Source organism: Anoplopoma fimbria, chromosome 22 (genome assembly GCF_027596085.1).
Source record: "Anoplopoma fimbria isolate UVic2021 breed Golden Eagle Sablefish chromosome 22, Afim_UVic_2022, whole genome shotgun sequence".
Lineage (NCBI taxonomy): Eukaryota > Metazoa > Chordata > Actinopteri > Perciformes > Anoplopomatidae > Anoplopoma > Anoplopoma fimbria.
Genome location: NC_072470.1, coordinates 841,187 through 861,536, shown reverse-complemented (window position 1 = coordinate 861,536; position 20,350 = coordinate 841,187). Strand labels below are relative to the sequence as shown.

The following is a 20,350-nucleotide window of genomic DNA, read 5'->3' as shown; positions in this document are numbered from 1 at the left end:
ATATATATATATACACATTAGTATTATTAACATTATTAACATGCTTTAGTGTGTGTTTGACTGTATTTCTGCAGTACTGTTACATGTAGATTTGCAGTAATGTGTGTACTTTTACACCAAAACTTTAAATTGTGTTAGTTTAAACGTGTAGGGAGCTGTCCAGTTTTGACTGAACTCACGTGTCTGATGAAAAGGTCGGCCAGCAGGTCGTGATTCTGAACACATCGGTCCAACTCCACCAGGAAGAAACTGAAACACACAGTATTATTAACATCATTATCATTATTATTATTATTAATATTATTATTATCAATAAAGTGTGTGACGGACTCGCGGTGCCAGTCGTAGATCTGTTGGATGTTTCCAAAGACGATCTTGTCTTTTCCTCTCATGTCCTCTGGGATTCCTCTGACCTCCAGTCTGGACATGAAGCCCTGAGACACAGACAGAGTATTTATATTTATATTTATATGTTTATATATTTATAATCATGTAAACTGATTTTAATGTCTCACCTCCACGATCACAGCCAGGTCCTTCACGTAGTCCTTCTCTGATTGGATCATCTCGTTCACCACAAACCTGTAAAACACAGACGCTTTAAATCTTTTTCTTTTTATATTCAAACAGAAAGTTTATTTATTTTTATTATTTATATGTTTGTCTCACATTCGTCCTCTCAGAGCTTTGTTTCTCTGCTCGGTGTCCGACTCGTTGGAGCCCTGATCTGAATCCAGAGCCTGAAAAAAGATAAAAAATACAACAATTAGAGATGAAATACAGACTTTAGATCAAATATACAGGAAAAAAGACCTGTGAGGAACTGGACTTTTTAAGCATTTTATAAATAAATAAAAATAAACATTAACCCGTCCTCCTCCGTTTACCTCGGGGTTGTTTGGGTCCTTGATGATCTGCATGGGAGGAGGTAAAAGGGTGTGGCTTTCCTCCTCTGGCTCCTCCTCCCCTCCGCTCTGCCCCGCCTCCTCCTTCCTCGCCTTCTGCTCAAACAAACAAAAACATTTAGTCTTTTTTCCGTCGTCACATGTATGTTTTTTGTAAAAAAAAAAATATGTTTTTTGTGTGTTTTTTTTGTATGTTTTTTGTATGTTTTTTTGTATGTTTTTTTGTATGTTTTTTTGTGGGTGTTTTTTGTATGTTCTGTGTGTTTATTTACCGTCTGTGCACTCCCGGTGAGGGGCGTGGTCTGCTCCGTCCTGTTGTCCCGCCTCCTGGTTCTGATTGGAGGTTTCTTCTGTCCGTCTGCTTTCCCCTGACTCAGCCTCCGGACCGGACTGGTCAACCAGCGCTGAAACGAAAATATATAAATCTAAACTACATCTTTTTCTTTTTGTGACATATTTAATGCACAAGGTACTCATGACAGTACTATGATATTTATACTGATGACAGTACTATGATATTTATACTGATGAGAGTACTATGATATTTATACTGATGACAGTACTATGATATTTATACTGATGACAGTACTACGATATTTATACTGATGAGAGTACTATGATATTTATACTGATGACAGTACTATGATATTTATACTGATGACAGTACTATGATATTTATACTGATGAGAGTACTATGATATTTATACTGATGACAGTACTACGATATTTATACTGATGAGAGTACTATGATATTTATACTGATGACAGTACTATGATATTTATACTGATGACAGTACTATGATATTTATACTGATGACAGTACTACGTGTCTTTACCTTCAGGGTGTTTCCGGTTCCAGAGCCGCTGCGTTTGGACCCCGGGGAGCCAACGGCGCCGCCTGGAGCCCCGCCCACTCCGAACACCGCCGGGCAGGTAGCACCTGAGACGGAAAAAAACAACAGGAGGGGTCACGGTGAGTTCACTGTCCGTCAGCAGGGTCAGTAAATGTGAGTGATGGTGATGTTAGTCTCACTTTGACTGGACGTCTGGAGTCCTGGAGCTTCAGAGCCGAACAGACCGGAGTCTGCAGAGACACAAACACTCACACATTAAATAAACTTCATATAAATATGAATTATGAGGAGAGAATACGTTCACGTCCACCTGAAGACTTTAAAGAATAATAAACACCAGACAGTCAGGAGCAAATAAATAATGTAGTAAAAATACATTAATTTTCAATTACAGGCCTTCGATATAAACAAAATTATGACTTAACATATTTAAAAATTATCTAATAATAAAAGAGAAAGGTCAGAAAAAAATACAAAGGTTATACTAATGAATAATATAAATAATAAATATAAGGGCTTTGTATTTATTTGCTGTTTTCTACACATAACCAAATGACATGAATTAAAAACTGTAATTAACTAATATATTCACATATGAGGTATGTAAGGTAACTTATTCTTCAAACCAACAAGAAAAAAGTTATGAATAAAAATAATAATAAAAAACACAATAAGAAGAAAGGGACAAATATGTAATATTAATTAGATACAAATAAAAAATTGGTCCAATAATAAATTTTTATAGTGGTTTCTTGTCAAGTACTCTCTAATATATTTAAAAAATAGAATAATACAAGTATTTAATTAACTTTGTGACTATAAGAAAATTCTAAAAGAGGCCATTTTGCATTTTGAGTACTTTAAATACATTTTTCTGATATTATGTATTTTTAATTAAATATAATTTGTTTTCAGGACTTTAACTTGTAACAGAGTATTTAAACACTGTGAAGTAAAAGAGTAAATCATTGAAAGAGAATGAGACATGTGAGACAGCTTCTCAGGTGGGGGGGGGGGGGGTCTGACCTCCTGCAGACTGAACACACACACACACACACACACACACACACACACACACACACACACACACACACACACACACACACACACACACTCTGTGTCGGGTGTGGTGGTTAAAGTCAGAGATAACTAAACCTGAACATCCTGTTCAACACCAGAAAACACAACATTCCTTCTGCACGGGTTAAAACGACTGCATGTGTGATGAGAGACAGACAGACGGACAGACAGACAGCGTGTCCTGTCACTCATTAACACTCTCAAACACTCGTCTCTCTCTCTCTCACGTTAAAAACCAACCTCTCTCTCCCACAATCCATCCACGAACAGCGGAACAATCCCAGCATGCACTTCTGCCCCACGGCATGCTTCCACATCAATCCATTCAGAGAAATTAAATGTTTTAAATAAAGAGCTGGACAGACAGAGAGAGAGGTGTTTCTCTCTCTGCACAGAGCTGAATGAAACTCCAACTAGAGGTCGGAGGGGACGGGGCTTATGCATGGGGGCGGGGATAGATGAAGGCAGGGTTTACAAATAAACATTAGAATATAAAGAAAATGTAAAATGAAGAAAAGTACAAACACTAAAGAAATAAAGTATAGATAAATGAAAGATGATCAAATCAAATTCATTAAAATGAGAAAATAACGTTAGAAATATTGTACTAAATGTTTAATGATATTAAAAATATAAATAAATAGTTGAATGGAGAAATAAAATGTAAAAAAATATAATTGAAAAGTACGTAAAGTCAAAAATAAAACATATTAAGTATAAATAAAATACGATACATTTTCAATTATAATGTATTCAATAAAATCAGAAAATAAATCTAAATATATTTATAAAAAATGTATTAAATAAACAATAAAACAAGGTAAGTGTGAATAAAACACATCAAAAAGATGTGAAATAAAAAACAAATTAAGTTTGAATAAGTAGTAAAATAAAATTGAACAATAATAGGTAAAAAATTATTCATATATCAAAAAAAAAACATAAGTTTAATAAAATATAATAACAACCTATAAAATTAACAGCAAAAATAAACAATATGGAAATAAACAAAAATAAATTAAAGTGAAATAATAAACCATGAAGTGGAATAAAACTAAATTAATCTTAATTAACAGGAGAGACGACCTGAAATCAACTCCTTCATTTTTAAACAGCAGCTCCCCATTGTTTTCATGACACAGCAGGTATCCCCACACACACACACACACACACACACACACACACACACACACACACACACACACACACACACACACACACACACACACAGTGTCAGGATGTTGAGCTGCAGATTCCTGTTGAGTCTGAACCTCCTTCAGGTCAATGTTTAACTGTGAAACTGTCTCACCTCTCGCCTGTCTGTCTCTCTGTGAGAATGAGACATCTTGTCAAACCAGATTCACATTCATGAGGTTAAATTTTAACCTCTTTCTGTCAACACCGAAACTGCAAAACTAAAAGTCAACAATGACGAATACAAATAAATGTAATAATTAAAGGTGGATGAATATCCCTTTGTTTCATGTGAGGGCTTAACAAAACATTTAATTTTTTTCATATACAACCTCTGGTAATAATTGATTATCTATGTTAACTGTGGGGACATTAAGTTTATCTCAGTTACTTAACGAAACATAAAGTTTATTTTTGTTACTTAAAGAAACATAAAGTTTATTTTTGTTACTTTTACTTTTAGGGACAGTAATAAGTTGACTCTTTTCCATTCAAGTGTCTCAATAACTAAACTGTCCAAATGTCTGTGTTATAGATAAGATAAGATAATCCTTTATTAGTTATAAAAGTGTCTTTTAGAAACAAGTTCAAACTAAAGTGACTAAGACGCTGATGGAGACGTACTGTCCCTTTAAAACACACACGTACTGTCCCTTTAAAACACACATACTGTCCCTTTAAAACACACACGTACTGTCCCTTTAAAACACACACACTGTCCCTTTAAAACACACGTACTGTCCCTTTAAAACACACACACACACACACTGTCCCTTTAAAACACACGTACTGTCCCTTTAAAACACACACATACTGTCCCTTTAAAACACACACACTGTCCCTTTAAAACACACACGTACTGTCCCTTTAAAACACACACGTACTGTCCCTTAAAACACACACACTGTCCCTTTAAAACACACACACTGTCCCTTTAAAACACACGTACTGTCCCTTTAAAACACACACACTGTCCCTTTAAAACACACACATACTGTCCCTTTAAAACACACACACACGTACTGTCCCTTAAAACACACACACTGTCCCTTTAAAACACACACACATACTGTCCCTTTAAAACACACACATACTGTCCCTTTAAAACACACACATACTGTCCCTTTAAAACACACACATACTGTCCCTTTAAAACACACGTACTGTCCCTTAAAACACACACACTGTCCCTTTAAAACACACACACTGTCCCTTTAAAACACACGTACTGTCCCTTTAAAACACACACACTGTCCCTTAAAACACACACACTGTCCCTTTAAAACACACACATACTGTCCCTTTAAAACACACACATACTGTCCCTTTAAAACACACACACTGTCCCTTTAAAACACACACATACTGTCCCTTTAAAACACACACATACTGTCCCTTTAAAACACACACATACTGTCCCTTTAAAACACACACCTACTGTCCCCTTAAAACACACACACACACTGTACCTTTAAAACACACATACTGTCCCTTTAAAACACACACATACTGTCCCTTTAAAACACACACACTGTCCCTTTAAAACACACACATGTCCCTTTAAAACACACACACTGTCCCTTTAAAACACACACACTAAAACACACACACCCCTTTAAAACACACACATACTGTCCCTTTAAAACACACACATACTGTCCCTTTAAAACACACACATACTGTCCCTTTAAAACACACACATACTGTCCCTTTAAAACACACACACTGTCCCTTTAAAACACACACACTGTCCCTTTAAAACACACACACATACTGTCCCTTTAAAACACACACATACTGTCCCTTTAAAACACACACATACTGTCCCTTTAAAACACACACATACTGTCCCTTTAAAACACAACACACACACTGTCCCTTTAAAACACACAAAACATACTGTCCCTTTAAAACACACACATACTGTCCCTTTAAAACACACATACTGTCCTGTCCCTTTAAAACACACACTGTCCCTTTAAAACACACACATACTGTCCCTTTAAAACACACACATACTGTCCCTTTAAACATACTGTCCCTTTAAAACACACACATACTGTCCCTTTAAAACACACACACTGTCCCTTTAAAACACACACATACTGTCCCTTTAAAACACACACATACTGTCCCTTTAAAACACACACACTGTCCCTTTAAAACACACACATACTGTCCCTTTAAAACACACACATACTGTCCCTTTAAAACACACACATGTCCCTTTAAAACACACACATGTCCCTTTAAAACACACACATACTGTCCCACACACTTTTTAAAACACACACATACTGTCCCTTTAAAACACACACATACTGTCCCTTTAAAACACACACACTGTCCCTTTAAAACACACACATACTGTCCCTTTAAAACACACACATACTGTCCCTTTAAAACACACACACTGTCCCTTTAAAACACACACATACTGTCCCTTTAAAACACACACATGTCCCTTTAAAACACACACATACTGTCCCTTTAAAACACACACACTGTCCCTTTAAAACACACACATACTGTCCCTTTAAAACACACATACTGTCCCTTTAAAACACACACATACTGTCCCTTTAAAACACACACATACTGTCCCTTTAAAACACACACATACTGTCCCTTTAAAACACACACACTGTCCCTTTAAAACACACACATACTGTCCCTTTAAAACACACACACTGTCCCTTTAAAACACACGTACTGTCCCTTTAAAACACACACATACTGTCCCTTTAAAACAAACACAAAACACACACATACTGTCCCTTTAAAACACACACATACTGTCCCTTTAAAACACACACATACTGTCCCTTTAAAACACACACATACTGTCCCTTTAAAACACACACATACTGTCCCTTTAAAACACACACATACTGTCCCTTTAAAACACACACATACTGTCCCTTTAAAACACACACATACTGTCCCTTTAAAACACACACATACTGTCCCTTTAAAACACACGTACTGTCCCTTTAAAACACACACACACTGTCCCTTTAAAACACACACATACTGTCCCTTTAAAACACACACATACTGTCCCTTTAAAACACACACATACTGTCCCTTTAAAACACACACATACTGTCCCTTTAAAACACACACACACTGTCCCTTTAAAACACACACATACTGTCCCTTTAAAACACACACATACTGTCCCTTTAAAACACACACATACTGTCCCTTTAAAACACACACATACTGTCCCTTTAAAACACACACACTGTCCCTTTAAAACACACACATATTGTCCCTTTAAAACACGCACAGTCGTGACGTTAATGTGAAGCAGCAGATTCTAAGAAACAAACAAAACATGTTTTAATTTTTCATGCTGAGCCGCAGAACAAACAACAAAACAAGTTCACAAGCAGGGTTTTAAATATTTAGAGGACAGAGAGACGGGATGTTGGACGTCTCAACAACGACCTGAGGATGTTTAAAGATCCCTCAGTTCAAACAGGAAGTGACATCGGGGCAAACACAGGAAGTACTCACCCCTCCCAGCGTTGGACGAGGAGTTGGAGGAGGAGGTGGTGGTGGTGGAGGAGGAGTTGAAGGAGGAGGAGGTGGTGGTGCTGGTGGAGGAGGAGGAGGAGGAGGTGGTGGAGGCCGGGATGAGCCCCTCCATGTCGGCTGCACTGTGGGAGTGTGACAGACAGAGGGCGCTCATCGGCAGCAAACCCTCCTGGAGGGAAACCGGAGGTAGACGTTAGAGACGTTTGTTTATTACAAATTAATCTAACTTCATTACATTCTAGTGCGTTTGATTCGTTTACCTGTTGGGGCGTTTGATCCGTCGTTCTGACCAGACACCACCCGGGCCGCTCCGCCGAACGCTCCACCAGCTCCACCGTCTGACCGCAGCGCACGCCGAGCTCTCCGGGTCCACCGGAGACGAAGTCCAGCAGAACCACCACTAACTCACAGCCTCCGGACAGCTGGAGGGACGGACGAGTCTTTACTTTAATATAGTATATATATATATATATATATATATATATAATACTGCAGCGTTAGAGGAACTATAGGAATATGTGCAGTGATACAAACATTTAAAAAGACTAAAATATAACCTCTGAATCCGTCCTACATCAACCCAATATATCATCTCCACCCGTCCAATCACAGCGGACTAGAAAACATCATGTCACACACTGACTGTATGTGTGTGTGTGGTGAGCACATGGGCTCCAGCTGCTGTAGAAAACAAACACACCCTCAGAGTGTCTGCTGGGATTAACGGGTGTTCCCCGTTTAAATGGAACACAGATGTGAGCAGACGATACGAAACACATGTACATGTACACAAGTACTAAACACGAGTACTTGCACTTGTACTTTATACTTCTACTCGTTTACTGAAGGAAAAGTATCACAAGTAAGAATCCTGAATTCAAAATGTTTAATTAGAAGTACAGAAGTATTATTATTAGAAGTAATATAAGAATATCTAAATGTTGTAGTTTGTAAATGTGGAGACGATATCAGATACTTTGTGTACTACTGGGTAGAGTAGAAGTACTGTACTGCATCACAATCAGTTGAATTAAGTGCAGTAGAAAGTACAATATTTCATGTATCATTGCATTAAAATACAGCAAAATATACTTCAGAGCAGTACTTGAGTTAATGTACTTAAATACATTTTATTAATTCATATTTTGAGTTCAAACAAATATGATCAGTGTGATAGAATTTCAATATAATTCAAATTTAAATGGTATTCAAACACAAACGTGTCGGTTTATAATAACCTATTATTATTAAGAGTTGCAGCGATTTGTTTAAATTAATAAATTAGTTGATCAACAGAAAAATAACAATCATTAGTCATTTTTCATGTAAAAATGACTTAGAATGTTGTTTCCAGCCTCTAAAATACTGAGCTTTACTGCCTTCTTCTGATTTATTTCATATTAAACTGAACATCTGACAAAAATAGACATTTAAAAATAGTTTAGAAATATTTTCTGACAATTTAAACACCAAACAATTAATCAATAATGAAAGTAATCGTTAGCTGCACCACTAATTATAATAAATCATAATTTATTTATCACTTTTGACACTTTAAACATTTTATTTCATGCATTAGAATGTTTTTTAGATTCAAACTGTAGTTTACCTCAATCTATAAACTATCAAACAGCTCATAACCGGAGTGTCCGAGGGTCGGGGGTCAGAGGTCGCTGACCCCCGACCCTCAGCTCAACCTAACAGCAGGTAGAACGAATCAAACGTACCTCGTGAGGAGAGCAGAGAAGAAGTGAGAGTTTCTACAAAACGATGTGACGACTGAGGAGAAAACACCCAGACAGCTGCAGCCGGGTGAGGTCATGTGACACACCCCTCTGGAAAGTGTGTGTAAGTGTCTGTGTGTGTGTGTGTGTGTGTACCTTGTCGCTGTCGGCGGTGTTCTGCGAGGTTCTGGAGGCGATGGAGACGGTGTCCGGCTGACTGCTGGCGTCACCCAGACTGTCTGCGTCCTCACTGGTCTCCCTGACAGACGGACGGACGGACATGTTGTTTGTGAGTGATTTTAAAAAGTACCAAAAGTATGTGAACACGTCTTTAAAACATGCACTATTCTAAAAAAAAACTCCTTGTACTTTGCTTTTGTTATCACAATTATTTCTGTTTCAAAACCAAAAACATTGTTATTTTAAAAGCCCTTAATGAAGAAATGAAGTTGATTTTAAAGGTACTTTGCTCTGTATTTAAACATTACATGGATTAAAAGGATTTTGATTTACATAAAGACTCATAATAATTAGATTTTAAGGGTTTCATAGGTTTAAATTAATGGATTGTAACATATTAAAATGTTTTTATTGGATAATCACCTCATAAATGTACAAAATAAAATGACAGTTATCCATTAATTTGTATATTTAAAGAAGCTTTTTCATTTTCGGTGCAAATCATCATCCCAAATTTGGGAGTTATATATTTAAATGCAGTGTCTGCACGGTTGAAAAGGTTCTTGTGTGGAAATTTTAAAATCCTTAGAATTTACCAAAAAGGCTTAAAACATCCCTGAATTATGCACATAGTGACTTAATCTTAAATCCAGACTTTTCTCCTCACTCCCAGGCATGTTCAGTTTTAAATATTTCAAAAACTAGCATTTTAATTCATTCTAAAAGACACTTTTTCCCAGAAGTAAAGTCATGAATCTGATTATTTGTGTGCCGTATTTATCAGAAATATCTAAAAGTGTGAATAAATCCACCGGCTGGTTTTATAAAGTGTCTTTTTTTGATAAAGAGCACAACAGCAGTCTGGTTCATCACGTTTCATGATCAGAAGACAGAGTGAGCTGAGGACCAGAGGTCAGAGGTCAGAGGTCAGCGTCACATGGCGGGAGGCTTCTGACGTGGAGGTGTGAGCTGTGTTTCCTGACCTGCGGCTGATGCTGCGCTGTCGCCCCAGGGTGGGGTTGGGTGTTTTGGGGAGGGGGATGGGCTCCCGCAGAGCCCCCCTCAGGTGGCCCCGCCTCTCCTGGATCACCTGACGAATGCTGCGGACCCACTCCTGCTTCAGCTCCAGGGACGACGCCTGAGGAGAGACAGGTAGACAGGTAGACAGGTAGACGACACCTTGTAGTTTATCTAAACAACCTTTTGATTCGTCCTCAGACTGACGCTCACCTTCAGGACCGTTTTGTTGTCGGACGTTGGCGTTCGTCCGACCCACAGAGCAAATTTACAGGGATCCCCCTCGATGTGCTCCGTCACCCCGAGCTCCGAGGTCTGAGAGGGAGACAGGTGGGTAGAGGGAGACAGGTGGGTAGAGGGAGACAGGTGGGTAGAGGGAGACAGGTGGGTAGAGGAGACAGGTGGGTAGGTGGGTAGAGGGAGACAGGTGGGTAGAGGGAGAGTAGAGGGAGACAGGTGGGTAGAGGGAGACAGGTGGGTAGAGTGAGACAGGTGGGTAGAGGGAGACAGGTGGGTAGAGGGAGACAGGTGGGTAGAGGGAGACAGGTGGGTAGAGTGAGACAGGTGGGTAGAGGGAGACAGGTGGGTAGAGTGAGACAGGTGGGTAGAGGGAGACAGGTGGGTAGAGGGATACAGGTGGGTAGAGGGAGACAGGTGGGTAGAGGGAGACAGGTGGGTAGAGGGAGACAGGTGAGTAGAGTGAGACAGGTGGGTAGAGGGAGACAGGTGGGTAGAGTGAGACAGCAGAGGGTAAATGTTGTTATAATCATTATAGTCCTTGTGAGGACATTTTTCCAGCTTATGTTGAAGTTTTTCTATAAATTGTATGACAAAGGAAGTTTGTCCCCATAAACCATGATCACACTATTTTCACATAGTTTAAGAAAAAAAAAAACAAATTGTTATTTTACCGTAATCATTTTAAATAGCCTAAATATTTTTTTAAGTAGCCTGAATATTTTTTTTAATCCTCTAAATATTTGTTTTATTAATATAGATATTTTCTAATAGCCTAAATATTTTTTTATATCCTTAATATTTTTTTAAATAGCCTAAATATGTTTTTAATAGTATAAAAACATTTTTATAATCAAAATATTTTTTAAATAACCTAAATACTTTTAAATAGCCTAAATATTTATTTTAATAGTCTTAATATTTGTATTAATAGTCTAGATATTATTTTAAAGCCTAAATCTTTTTTTAAATATAATAAATATTTTTCTAAATAGCCTAGATATTTCTATTTCTATATCTATATCTATATATATCTATATATATATATATATATATATATATAAATGTGTGCGTTTGTTTCACCCTCAGTCTGCTCTTGTAGAGATATTTGGTTCTTCCAGACGAGTCCTTGATCTCTTTGCTGAAGATGAGTGACAGCTCGAACAGGAAGAGGTGCCGGTCCCGCCCCTTCCTGATCAGGGACTTGGGCTCCCAGACCAGGAAGGAGTCCTGGAGGAGGAGCTCCCCCTGGACCTCCAGACCCTCCTCCAGACCTGAACGGGACCACACAGCAGGTGAGATCACAAATATATATTTAGATACGTCGGCTTTTATCTTTTAGAGGATTTCAAGCTCAAGGAAGATCCTGAAGCTCCTTCACAATAAAAGCCCCCCGGCCCCTTCTCAATAAAAGACCCAATGATCTGTGTGTTACCTTCTAGCATGCTAACGTGCATAGCATCGTTCGCTCTCTTGGGGACGCTCAGCATCACGTCCAGACCTTCCTTTATCTCGCCTTTCCCCTCCTCGCAGCACGCCAACAACTCCTGCAAACAAACAACACAGATTAACACTAAAACTACCACAAAATACTCACATATAATTAATAAGACAATATGTAGGATCATTTTAACATTAAAAAAAATGCTAATACAGTTAATGTTCTTCCACATATTGTATTTATTTATGAAAAACTCTTAATTAAACGTTATATACCAAATGATGCATTATATACTGCTATACTTTGCATATTTAAGTATTTGTATGCTTTTTATCTGTTATCAACATTTTGAAGGCAAAAGTAATTGCATTATAATAAAATAAACATTTTAGATCCATTAGATGAAAAGAAAAAGTGAAATGAAAGAATTAATACATTCACTCACACTAATATAATTAAAAAGAGCATTTGGCAGGACGTATTGTAACATATTGATTTAACAGAGTTCATATTTCTTTACATATAAACAGAATTCACTGCTTTATTTATATTTTTTATTTCCTTTTCATTTCCCTTCTTTTTGACATTTATTGCTCTTTTTGCAGATATTTTTAGTGAATAATCACAACTGTTTGCTGAGTTTTCCTCTGAATGTAAAATCCATTTAAACCAAAGTTCATCTGAGTTTTAATACTCTAATAATACTATTTATTTCTAGTTCATAAAGTATTAGTACCTTGAGCAGCAGCTGGTATTTGGTGATCCTCTGAACTGGTTTGATGAGAGCTGAGGAGATGGAGTTGTTCAGACCGTGTCTCCTCTGGACCTCCTGAAGACAAAACAGATTAAAGGGATTTAAACAAACTGATACCACGAGAAATATTCAACAATAAAAGAGAAACGTTAATTAATGTATTATTTGTGACCCTGTTAAACTCAAGCTTTATTTTGAAGGATTCACTCTGCACCGAGTACGTTAGTTTTCAGGTCGTTGGTTCTCGACCCTCCGGCCTCGACGTCCAAACTCTCCCTTCAAGTCACCGTCCTCATAAAGTACTGCAGTATTATTTCAGTACTTGTTGTGGAACCCATGGGTGTAAATACTGGTGTATAGTTTAGAGTATGAGTTGCAGACTTTGTAGATGTCCTGGACGTGTACTACTGTTGTGTATTTTGCAGTTTATTTATAGTACCTTTCTTTAGAACTAGTAAATGTCCTGTTTGTGTACTAATGCAGTAAATATTGCAGTATAGTTTGCAGTATGTGTTGTTGAACTTGTAGTCCCCTAGATGTATACTACTATAGTATATTTTGCAGTTTATTTGGCAGTACCAGTTGTAGCATTCCTTAATGTCCTATTTTTGTACTAATGCAGTAAATATTGAAGTATAATTTACAGTATAGTTTGCAGTATGTGTTGTTGTCCTTTATGTGGAACCGACCTCAAAGAATCCGGCTCCTTGCTGCTGGATCAGCAGACTGGAGTCGGGTTTGTTGCGGCAGTACGTCACGTACATGTGGAACTTATCCGCCTGGAACACAAACACCAACATGTACTCAGTAGTAGTACTATAAGAAGTACTTTAATCTGTTGTTGATTTAAAAAGAATAGACAACCAAGTGGTTACCCAGGTAACGAAACAGTGTCCGACGTCCTCAGGAAGCTGTTCGTAGTTTTCCAGCTCCTTCAGGAAAATACTGCAAAACAAATACAAATACATGAACTGTAGTTCTGTGGTACTTTAGTACACTGGACAACAAATGGGTATGCTGTTTGCTTGTGCAGTACTACAGTTTATTGCAGTGGTGTCGTAAATACCCAGAATCCAATGTCGTGGAACTTGTAGATATGCACTACTGTAGTACATGTTGCAGTATTGCAGAGTAGTTTGAAGTACTTGTTATCGAACTCGTAGTTGTTAGATCTGTCCTGTATTTGTACTTCTTGAATACCTTTTCCAGTATATTTTGTATATATTCCAAAACATATTGTAGAGCTTGTATATGTACTACATGTGTATAACTGTACTACATGTATTGCAGTATATTTATCAGTACCTGTTGTGGAACTCGTAGATGTCCTGTTTGTGTACTAATGCAGTATATTAAGCAGTATGTTTAGCAGTACATTCAGCAGTACCTGTTGTGGAACTCGTAGATGTCCTGGATGTTTCCGAACACGATGTCGTCTTTGTTGTGGAGACCAGACGGAACGTCTTCTGATCCGCTCGTCATCTCCCACAGGTACGTCTGAAAAAGTACTACTGTGAGTACATACTATCCAGTATGCGTAGTACTACGTAGTATTACATGGTAGAGCTGTGGTTCATGATCAGTGCAGCAGGTTTAAATGTGTAGTCTGTAGTTCTGTCAGCAGAGGGCGCTGTATTTTGTGTTTTATTCATACACAGTGTTTAGTTACAAAGTACTATGTTATACTTCAGGATGATGTATTATGTGGTACTGTGCGGTACTGCAGTACTATGAGTGAGTACCTCTATACACTCCTGCAGATCTCTGACGTAGACTCTTTCAGTTTGAAGCAGCTCAGCCATGATGTACCTGAATACACGAATACACACGTTATCACAGCATGTACTCTGTTAGTACTCTCACTGGTAGTACTAGCACTAGTAGTACTCACTCTTTCTTGCGGGCGGAGCGCCTCTTCTCGTCGCTAACCTGGTGACTCGGGTCGGACAGGTTCACCTCGGGGTCCGAGTCCGACAGACTGTTTGGGATCAGCTCCAACTCCAGGTCCTTATTGTCCTAACAGGGACACCGTAGAAAACCCTCAAATACACAGTTCTACAGGCAGAATACTACTAGTACTACTGCTGCAACTAAAATAGTCTACACACAGAATACTACTAGTACTACTGCTTTAATTAATACAGTTCTACACACAGAATACTACTAGTACTGCTGCTTTCTCTAATACAGTTTACACACAAAATACCATTAACCCACTAAATACTCCTTCACTCCATAATTTCCATGTATTGTGTGTATTAGTACCTGTGAGCAGCCTCCCAGTGCCGTCTCCAGCAGGTGGCGGTACTGAGCCATCCGGACGCTGAAGTCTCTGTACCGTTTGTCCACCGCGGAGACGCAGCGGCGGAGCTCGGCGCGATGGGCGTGTCCTTTACCCAGCATGCTCTCTGCCAACTGGATGAGGAGGTGGACCTTTTCCTGTGTGTGCTGAGAGGCAGAGAGGACAGGTAAGTGTGTATTTATACACGTATATATGTACATGTGTATATATATATATATATATATATATATATATATATATATATATATACATATATATATACACATATATATGTGTGTTTAAGTGTGTTCTGACCTTGGCGGACACACAGAACTCTCTGTGTTGGTTCAGCAGTTCTTGCGTCTCGGCCACATTCCCCCGGAGACGTGTGAGTGGCCAGGTAGTGGTCACCTGACTGCTGCAGCCAATCCAGAGCCTGCAAACCAAAACACACGGTCATGAATAAAAAGAAAAATGTATACATTTCCTTTTATACCTTTATACACAAATACTGTATTTATCCATCCTCTTTTTACCCAGGATGCTTTGGGAGCTGACTTTAGAATACATGTATCCCATCATGCATCATTAAACAGTCACAACTGTCATAATAAAAAATAAATCAGTTTTCTGTCACTGTAAAAACTAAATAAAGGAATCATCGGCCTCCTACCTGTTGGGCGTGGCTCTGGAACATCAGGTACTGCTGGCACTGATCCAGTCTACGTTTCTTCAGAGTCCAGAAATGAAGAACTCTGTTCTCCCTCTGGAGCAGCTCACTGAGAATACCTGCACACACACCAGCAGCACACCTGGATCAGTAAAGACTAAACGCTGTACTGGTTAGAATCAAACCCGTTAACCGTGGAGTTCCTCAGGGCTCTTTACCGGATCCTCTAGACTTCTCTGTTTACACTTAGTAATACTTCATGTGTTTATGGTTTCACCTTTGACCTGCTGCTCCGGGACCCTGGAGTGGCCGGTGACCTCGGTGACCCCCGTCATGCTGTGGCCCGAGATGTTCGCCATGGTGACGCTGTTGCGGTGGATGTACTTGAGGAAGACTTCGGCGTTCCTTCTGGCCAGAGTGCAGGCCTGTCGCCATGGGAACAAAAACTGTTATGATGTGTTACAATAACAACACTGCCGTATTTACGTTAAGTTATCTTGAGCGTTAATGGATTAGCTACAATGTTAGCATAGCCTAGCAACTATCGAACCAAACTCCATTCAGAAAACAAGCGTTTTAAAAGTTGTTTACTTGTTGTCTTGCAGAAAGAACTAACAAAACATGAATTCAGACTTTTTAGAAATCGCCATCATCATGCTGTTATTTCGGCTTCCTTTTTATCTGTTTATTGCGATTCAATCTCAGCCAATGAACAGCTGTCAAAGATTATCGATCATCTCCTGATAACGTTCCAATAACTCCTGTCACCTTCAGGAACGCCTCCTTCTGCTCCATGTGTTTGCTGACGAGCGGCAGGAGGAGCTCCGGCTGCCTCTCTCCTCCTCCACACCAGTCCTCCTCCCTGCGGTACTCCTGCTCCAGACTCTCCAGCACCCCACACACCTGGAGGGGCAGGTAGACAGGTCAGGTGAGGTAGGTAGACAGGCAGACAGACAGGTAGCAGACAGACAGGTGGATAGTGATACCTGCTGTGACGTCCTGTAGAACGCTGCAGAGGCGTTGACCAGCTTGAGTCTGTCCTCGATCCTCAGCATCAGAGTCTGCCAGTGCAGCGCCACCGTCTGGGCACAAGACCTCACTGCATCTGGGTCGTAGTGACCTGACCTGAGGGGGTCAGAGGTCAAATGGCCTGGTTAGCTTAGCTTAGCTAAAGACTGGAAGCAGCTTGTGATGCTATGCTGATATGCTAATTCCTCTCATAGACATTGATTATGTGAACCATGACGACGTGGACTCACCTGACCAGCAGCTCGGCTCTCTGCTGCAGAGCCAGAGCGACCTGGTGAGTCCTCTGCAGGGAGTCGGCGTGCAGCAGAGCCTGGGGAGACACTTCAGTGTTATGAATCCATCCACAGGAGAAAGACTACGTTTACATGCACAAAATATTACTGGATATATGCATACATCTGTTTACATGGTTCATGAACATTTTTCATCTTTCCGACGGTCCTTGAACACATCATGTGTGATGAACGCTTCCATCAGAAAAAGCAGCCAAAACGGAGCTTCAATTTGTGATATTTCATTAAAAACATTTCATTCTAATTGTCTCGCCACAAATAAACCATTTTTTTAAACCAGATTCTGTAAAAAACATAAAATTCTGAGCTCCTGAACGCAACTATAAAGCCATGACATGTTTAGCTGATCTGGCATTTTTTGCTACTGTCACATTTTCCTTTCTGTGGCCTTGATTTTCACTGTCATGCTGTTTGTGTGCAGTTACCTCGATGGCCTGCTGGAGGCGCTCGTGCTCCCTCTGCAGCTGCTCAGCTTCAGACAGACAGCTGGAGTTCAACATGCAGGACGACAGCATGACCTCGCCCTCCGAGATCCAGCCCAGCACCTGAGACACAGACGGACAGGTGGAGGGTCGATACCCGGCTACGGTGGCTGAGCGTCACCTGGATCCTCAGGTGTGTGTGTGTGTGTGTTACCTGTTTGACCTGGCTCTGCAGGTGTCTCAGCTGCAGGTTCTGCTCCAGGTGTGTGTGCGTGTGATCCGCAATCTGCTGCAGCTCCTTCTGTTTGTCCTGCAGGAGGCGCTGCAGCTCCTCCACCTGAGCGGAGAGCCCCCCCTCCGCCTCCGACAGCTCGATACCTGAGACACACACACACACACACACACACACACACACACACACACACACACACACACACACACACACACACATGTGGGAGCTTCAGAGTGGGGACATTTTGGCTGTTACGGTCCTCACAAGTATAGAAATACAACTGTGTGTTTTAATCTCCGGTCATGTGTGTATGCGTGCATGGATTTGTGTGTGTGTGTGTGTGTGTGTGTGTGTGTCTAAATCCAATATGCTGGTTTCCATGGGGACCAGCTGTGTGCTACAGAGAGCAGTTTCCATGGCAACCCCATCCCCCTTTTCCCCCTCCCCCATTATCCTCTCGGGCCCCCCCCCCACCTTTCCCCCTAATATCATCAGACTGGTGCTGAACTGGTCGGACTGAACGTGCTGACTGGTTTCATTCTTTCCTGTTTGATTTAAAACAACATTATATCTAATATAACGGTGTGAACTGTGAACTGACGCCATCAAAGACCCCTGGAATCGCCTCGAGGAAACCCCCTTGCAGCACCGCTCAAATGGGAAGCACTTCAAGGACCAACTGACCCCTTTAATAAATCCCTCTCTCTCTACTAACTTGTCAAGTGTAGCAGAATCTGGATCCGCCTCACGGACCAAAAACCTCTCATCGGAAGCACTAGAAACCACTCAAAGACCCCAGAGCCCCCCAAAAAACTGAAAGTGGCTCAACGCCCAGGAACCAGTGAATTGACCTAGTTACCAGCAGAAAACCATCAAAGGTCTCTGGAACCATAAGGAGACATTTAGAACTCCAACAAGAATATCGACCCATTAAAGAGCAGTAAAACCACCAAAGGACTTCTGGGACCCACGAAAAAGGCTCCTGACATCCCTCAAGTCCTCCTTTGAGGGAGGCCCCCCATAAGGAGCCTACAGATCCCCCTCAAAAACATCTGAACACCTCCAAGGAGCACTAGAAATTACTTTAGGACCCCTGAATGTACAAAAGGATTTCGGAGGCTCCTCGAGCACCATTGGAACTCCCTAAGGAACCTCTAGAACAACTTCAGGAATTCCAAGGGGGAGCTCTAGTAACCAATTAATGACACCTGGAACCCATTCAATGACTGAAGAAATATCCTTCAAGGACCATCTGGCCCTCCTAGGGACTTCTAGGACTCCCTCATTGACCACTGTGAAGGGTCCACCAAGCTCCACTGGATGCACTTCAACACCCAAGAACCTCTTAAACCCCTGTTAGAATTACTGGAAACCACTCAAGAACCTTTCAAAACTGCTGAGGTAGCATTAGAAACAACCCAACAACCTCTGGAACCCCTTAACGTTCTCCCCCCTGAAGAGCCACAGCTGTATCAGGTACCATGAGAACTAGAAACCGGTCATGAAGCTCTAGAAACATCCCTTGAAGCCCCTCAAAGACGCATGCAGATCCTTTTTCGTTTCTTGTGGAGAACCCCAAAGCTCAGTACTGGATCCCTTTCTTTTTTCTATCTAAATAAGCTGCCATTAAGTTCTTTCATTCAAAAACATGGTGTCTGTGTCCATCGATATATCGATACAGTAACAAGGTGTGTCTTACCTGAGGCCTGGACCTCGGTGATGTACTGCTGAAGGTCGTGACCTTGCTGGATGACCTCATAGATCATGTTGTTCATAGCCAGCCTCCGTTCCATGTGCCTGCAGATCAATAAATCAGTCAATACCTGACATGACCTTTTGTTTTGATGAGTCAGGAGGACGGCTCTGTTACCTGTGGATGCGCTGCTGTGCTAGCGTTAGCACCTCGGGGCTAGCCTCCACCAGCCGCGACTGGCCCAACGCTAGCTTGTCCTGGTTAGCTTCAGCTAGCCGTGACGATGCTAGCTTCTCTGCGGAGAAGTCCTGGGACTGTTTCTGGAGGTCCTGCTTCCAGGCGTCCATTTCCCCCGTTACCTAGGAAACAGATAAACATACATAAGTGAGGTGACGTTGACACAGCGGAGGGATGTTCAACATATTGATTATGGATTAACGGCGTACCTCCAGAGTGCACTGCTGCAGGATGCGGAGCTGCAGGTAAACATCCAGGCGGATCTTCTTCTGGTGGAACAGTTCCTCCAGCTGAGCGTGAGACTCCTCCAGCTGCTGCAGCACCATCTCCACATGGGCCACCGAGCTGCCCTGAGGCCTGAAACAAACGCACCCCGAACGGTGAAACAAACCAGAGAACAAACCCAACAACATAGACTTGAACTTAAGAACTCCAAACACAACTCCAGGCTTTTGAGTTGCTTTCCCCAGGTTCTATCAGCATAATAAACAGCTACATGAGACAGCAAACATACCAAAACAATCTACGAAACAAACGCTCCCAAAATACAAAATAAAAGCACCC

General features: G+C 40.6%; 1 protein-coding gene across 1 annotated transcript in view; it reads right to left on the bottom strand.

The window, feature by feature from the left end:
• LOC129111631 (kalirin-like) overlaps positions 1–20,350 on the bottom strand; it is a 41,961-nt gene that overhangs the window by 4,869 nt on the left and 16,742 nt on the right. The window contains 34 exon segments of the mRNA XM_054623659.1: positions 180–249; positions 331–434; positions 516–582; positions 670–740; positions 888–1,001; positions 1,178–1,309; positions 1,742–1,845; positions 1,939–1,989; positions 7,556–7,745; positions 7,837–7,998; positions 9,457–9,559; positions 10,464–10,618; positions 10,711–10,812; positions 11,818–12,008; positions 12,170–12,281; positions 12,912–13,004; positions 13,619–13,708; positions 13,805–13,874; positions 14,317–14,426; positions 14,672–14,738; positions 14,821–14,945; positions 15,195–15,377; positions 15,526–15,586; positions 15,588–15,646; positions 15,884–15,999; positions 16,158–16,305; positions 16,649–16,783; positions 16,867–17,005; positions 17,140–17,219; positions 17,628–17,747; positions 17,839–18,002; positions 19,556–19,653; positions 19,727–19,908; positions 19,996–20,143. Of these exon segments, the coding sequence (XP_054479634.1) occupies positions 180–249; positions 331–434; positions 516–582; positions 670–740; positions 888–1,001; positions 1,178–1,309; positions 1,742–1,845; positions 1,939–1,989; positions 7,556–7,745; positions 7,837–7,998; positions 9,457–9,559; positions 10,464–10,618; positions 10,711–10,812; positions 11,818–12,008; positions 12,170–12,281; positions 12,912–13,004; positions 13,619–13,708; positions 13,805–13,874; positions 14,317–14,426; positions 14,672–14,738; positions 14,821–14,945; positions 15,195–15,377; positions 15,526–15,586; positions 15,588–15,646; positions 15,884–15,999; positions 16,158–16,305; positions 16,649–16,783; positions 16,867–17,005; positions 17,140–17,219; positions 17,628–17,747; positions 17,839–18,002; positions 19,556–19,653; positions 19,727–19,908; positions 19,996–20,143 (3,916 nt within the window).